The following is a 4,885-nucleotide window of genomic DNA, read 5'->3' as shown; positions in this document are numbered from 1 at the left end:
GTCACGTCATCATATTTGAGAAAATCACCAAATAAATTACATTTTTCATTATTTCAAACACCTTTTTATTGGAAAAAGAAACATCAGTGTGAATCATTGCATGCAGTATACTGAAATATATGTACTAGTTTACTATGTACTGTATATATACACATCATATAATTAGAATAAGTTTTACAAATATTTACATCTTCCAGGGAACATCTTAATCAGTTTATCAACAGTTTGTTTTAAAAGATAGTTGCGACCTCTAATGCCGTAGCCACAGTTACAATATTTGGACTCTGCTTATAGATTTCAGCAGCACCAGCACCAGTGTCATGCTGTTGCTGTGAAAAGTAGGAAGGTAGGGTCCCAGTCCTGGAGAAGGTCTGCATGCTGCTCCTTGATTTTGGCCGATTTGTACCATAACCAGAGTCCTTCCAAGACTGGGGATAAGCATGAGGATTGTTGAAGACCGGCACTGGGGAGAAGCCTATTGTGTATGTGTTGTCTCTGGGGGCTCTGAAGCTCTGTGATGGTATTGCACAGTAGGTGCCTTGGCAATCCCCAGATAAGCTGTTAGCAGCGCTGGATGAACCTGCGATAAAAATGAAAGGAAATAAAAATAAGGATGAGAAATTGTTGATGCAGATATTACATTACCTCCATTTATCATTTATGTCATTCTGGTGAATGTTTATGTTTTATTCAGCAGCGTGTGATGTCAGAACTTCAAAACTCAAGAGTGGAAAACTCACTTTTTAGCCTCGGTTGGAAGGTACTGAAGTTCTTCTTGCCTCCGTCGCCGCTGATATCAGAGTCACTGTCGTTGAAGTCACTGTCCCCTTTGCCACTGTCCTTCACACTCAGCTGATCAGTGTTGCCAATGCCACTGAAAATACAATCAACAGATACAGTATGAGCCACCACTGCACCACATTAGCTTGATTATTGACGTCTTTTTTTCATGCACGGCCTGCCTGTCTCTTTGCTACCCATCTAACCTCATTTTCACAACAATGCCACAAGCAGAAAAATGTATGCATGGTGCATGTTAAGTACCTTCTCTGTTCAGTGAGATTTGACTGTGAATAAAGCACATCCTATCTGAGAAAAGAAATTACATTTAGTTGTCTTACCTCACTTGCAAGCAGTACTTGTCACCTTGCCACACAGACGTTGGTTGGAAATGCTTGGAGGGCAGGAACATCTAAGAGAACAAACAAAATGACAGCAGAGAGCTTAGTTTCCATTTCTGGCACAAAGATCAAGGCATCACTTGGGAACATCATATGCATAATGAAAATAAAAAATGAAAGAATGAAAGAAATACTGTAGTTGGCTCACCTTTGTCTCTGAGTCCCCGCTCCTCTCCTCATATAGGCAGGAATCATCCAGAGATGAAGAGGTCCTCTCATGGAAGAAGCCTTGTTGACCTGTGTATATGTTTGGTTCTGTCGAGACTAGCATGGGCATGGGCCTGCTGTCGAACAAGCTGTGACACACTTCTCTCTTGGTGCCACGGCTTCTCCCCCCGCGGCTGAGTTTGCATGTGACAACAACAACCACTATTGCAATCAGCAACAATGCACAACCCCCACTGAGCATAATAATGATAATTAGTGAGCCATCCAAGCTGGAGCCTTCTTCGTCACTTGACCGCAACACAATGACAACTTGGTCTTCAGAGGGCTCAGAGTCTGAAACAACAAACCTAATAGTGGCACTGCTAGAGAGCGGGGACCTGCCATTGTCACTCACTGCGATTTTAATTTCCAGCACGTCTCCGATTTCAGCTGTCAGCCATTGTTTTAAAGCAATCTCTCCGGTGTCTTTGTTCATCGTGAAAACCTTTGGGTCACCTTGCACAATTTGGTAGGAGAGCTCGCCATTCATTCCCTCGTCCTCATCTTCAGCTGATACGCGGAGGGCAAGATAGCCAGCAGGTGCGTTAAAAGGCAGAGGGACATCAGCAGAGTCGTTCAGGAGGACGGGGAAGGTGAAGTATGGATAGTTGTCATTCTGATCCACAACTCTGATCCTGATTGTTGACGTGCTTGAAAGAGAGGGAGAGCCTTTGTCTTCTGCTTGGATTACCAGCTCAATCTGCTGAAGAGTCTCATAATCAAAAGACCTTAAAGTAAACAAAGACCCTGAGACTGAATCTATAGAAAAATAAGTGGACACTGGGGATCCTTCTGACACCTCTGAATCTAAGAGTTTGTAAGAGACTTTGGCATTCTTTCCCACATCAGGATCTCGGGCAACAACGGTGGTTACATATGAACCTGGAATATTATTCTCCAGGACTGAAACTTCATAAAGTGACTTACTGAAGAGAGGGGGGTTGTCATTCTCATCTGTCACACGGATAGTGTAGTGTCTAACAGTTTTAAAAGGCGGGCTTCCAAAATCTTCCGCAACCACAGTCAAGTTGTACTCTGGGATCTTCTCCCTGTCTAAAGTGGTGGTGGTAACAATCATGAAAGTGTCCCCATATGCCTGCTGGAGGGTGAAATGCTCGTGCCCGAGCAGGCTGACGCGCACGTACCCGTTGGAGCCAGAGTCTCTGTCCGAGGTGCTGATCAGAGCCACGAAACTCTCTGCAGCTGCTGCTTCTGTGATGTAGGCGACTCCATCACTGCTGGAGGTCATCGGTTTGATGCTGATTTCAGGCGCGTTGTCATTCACGTCCACGATATCTATCACAACTTTGCAGCTGGATGGGACAGAGTTCGCGCCTAAATCGGAGGCTTTGATGTTCAGCTCGTACGACCTCCTCTTCTCAAAATCAACCAGCGCCTTCAAGGTCACGTCACCGGAGTAAGGGTCGACGTGGAAAAGGCGCGCGGCTTCTGGCGATAAGCCGTCAGAAAACGCGTACGTAACCTCGCCGTTAATGCCGTCGTCGGGGTCAAACGCGTGCACTTTGAGAACGCGGTGACCTACCGGAGAGTCTTCGTTCAGCTCAACTTTCAGAGAGCTGTGTTCAAATGTCGGGCTGTTGTCATTGAAGTCCAGTACTTTGATACTTACAGTCACTGACCCGGACTTTGCAGGCTCTCCGCCGTCAGATGCAGTGACTTCGATTGTGTAGGAGTCCTCCACCTCCCTGTCGAGTTCCCTCACCAGCACCAGTTCCGCAAACTTCACTCCATCCTCTCTTTCGCGCACGTCAATGGCGAAATGACTGGAGGGAGAAATGGTGTAGCTCTGAATGTAGTTTTCACCCACATCCTGATCGAGAGCGATCGGTAGCGGAAACCTCGACTCCAGTGGGACATTTTCCACTATCTCCAGATTTGTCACGTTGCGCGGAAAACGAGGAGAGTGGTCGTTGATGTCTTTTACCTCGATCTCAACGTGGATGAGTTGAAACTTTTCTCTGGAGAAGGCCACGATGTCGAAGGCGATGAAGCAACGTGGAGACCTGGGGCAGAGCAACTCTCTATCGATGGTTTCTGAAACGCTCAGAAGTCCGTCATTCTCCCTCATTTGAATCACAGAGGAATTGTTTTCTTGCATTAAGCGGAACGACGTGTCAGGGTCATCAGCTGGATCAATCTTTAAATCTTGGGACAAGTTGCCTATCTCCGTCCCGGGTGCATCCTCTTCATAGGTGAAATACTTTGTAGTTGTACACTGAACAGTGTATAAAAATAAAGCAAGCACCATGCACGGTCCAACTCCTGCAATCTTGAAAAAACCCATGTTCAGGGGCTATAAAATACTGCCCAGAAAAGTCATAAATGTCTCAAACACTTGTGCTATGTCAGTTCGAATCAACACTGTTTTCAACTTCTGACTGCTGGGGGACTATAAGCCCCCGCATATGCAAATAGCCTGCCCCATCGACCAATGGCCTTCTAGTGGTCCACCACCAAAAGGTCTGGCTCTGCAGCAAACTGTTGTTTACTGGGTGCAAATGGTTTATTAGGTAAACTGATTGTGGAAGTTTAATCAGGCTGGTGACAGTGTCACTCCAATAAATCTGCACATGGCAATTAATTAACCAACCACTTAGATGACTGTATTTAATGTTACTACATTCTATCAGAGGAAGTTGAAGTCTGCCCGTTGAAAGCTTGAGGGATTGACTGGGTGAGTTAGTCACCTAGTTAGACTAAAGTATGCAGAAGCTTGGGTGGAAAGAACTAAAAATGCAAGAAGGAAAATGAAATTATAATTGGTGGTTGCAGCAAAAGTTAACAAAGGCTCAAAGCGTCAGAGACCATTATGAGCTCTACGGGTGCCCCACATGTACTCAGAATGTGAGGTATAAAAGCAGTGGTGGAAGGAGTACTGAGAATTTTGAAGCACCAATACCACAATGTAAAAATGCTCGTTATACATTACAAGTCCTAAATTAAATATTTTATTCAGGTAAAAGTGTGGAAGTATTATTATGAGTTGAATGCACATAAGGTATCAAAGGTAAAAGTATAAATAATGCAGAGTGACTGGTTTTACAGTGGTTTATAATATGTATCAGTGGATTGTTGATGTTGATGCATTTTAATGTCACAGCTGATCATGGTGGAGCTAATGTGTTGTAACTATTTTAGATTTGTTTTTCTTATAAAAATGCATCACATGTTTTAAGATTATCATATAATTTCCATGTAAAATCTTGACCTGCAAATTACAGCTGTCTGATAACTTCAGTGCAGTAAAAAGAACATTTCTCTCTGAAATGTATTGTAGAAGGAGTAGAAGTATGTATTTACATAAAATGGAAATACATACAAGTACCTCAAACTATACTTTAGTGCTTATGTTAATGTTGTGCTAAGTTACTTTCTACCACTGAAAAAAACAGGAAGAAAAAAAAATAAAAAGGACAAATATGAAACTAGAGAGAACATCTAATAATGGAGGATGATGGTTTTCATTTTTAGTCACG

The 4,885-nt window shown here is 43.5% G+C and overlaps 1 protein-coding gene across 1 annotated transcript; it reads right to left on the bottom strand.

The window, feature by feature from the left end:
- Window positions 1-230: 230 nt before the first annotated feature.
- On the bottom strand, window positions 231-3,693 carry pcdh8 (protocadherin 8). The gene is made up of 4 exons (XM_041057681.1): window positions 1,330-3,693; window positions 1,122-1,192; window positions 741-874; window positions 231-580 (listed from the first exon to the last, which is right to left on the bottom strand). The coding sequence occupies exons 1-4, from the start codon at window positions 3,691-3,693 to the stop codon at window positions 231-233; spliced, it is 2,919 nt and encodes a 972-aa protein (XP_040913615.1).
- Window positions 3,694-4,885: the final 1,192 nt, after the last annotated feature.

The sequence above is a fragment of the Toxotes jaculatrix genome, chromosome 15 (assembly GCF_017976425.1).
Source record: "Toxotes jaculatrix isolate fToxJac2 chromosome 15, fToxJac2.pri, whole genome shotgun sequence".
Taxonomy (NCBI): Eukaryota; Metazoa; Chordata; class Actinopteri; family Toxotidae; genus Toxotes; species Toxotes jaculatrix.
The sequence above is the reverse complement of the archived record's forward strand: the minus strand, read 5'-3'. Positions and strand labels throughout refer to the sequence as shown.

What these genes read in the sequence shown, in the direction of transcription:
- pcdh8 (XM_041057681.1), bottom strand. Translation starts at nt 3,693, where the DNA reads ATGGGTTTTTTCAAGATTGCAGGAGTTGGACCGTGCATGGTGCTTGCT. An exon ending in AAGTACTGCTTGCAAGTGAG is followed by an intron (nt 875 to 1,121) that starts GTAAGACAACTA and finishes TTGTATTTTCAG; the next exon opens with TGGCATTGGCAACACTGATC. An exon ending in CTTCCAACCGAGGCTAAAAA is followed by an intron (nt 581 to 740) that starts GTGAGTTTTCCA and finishes TTTTTATCGCAG; the next exon opens with GTTCATCCAGCGCTGCTAAC.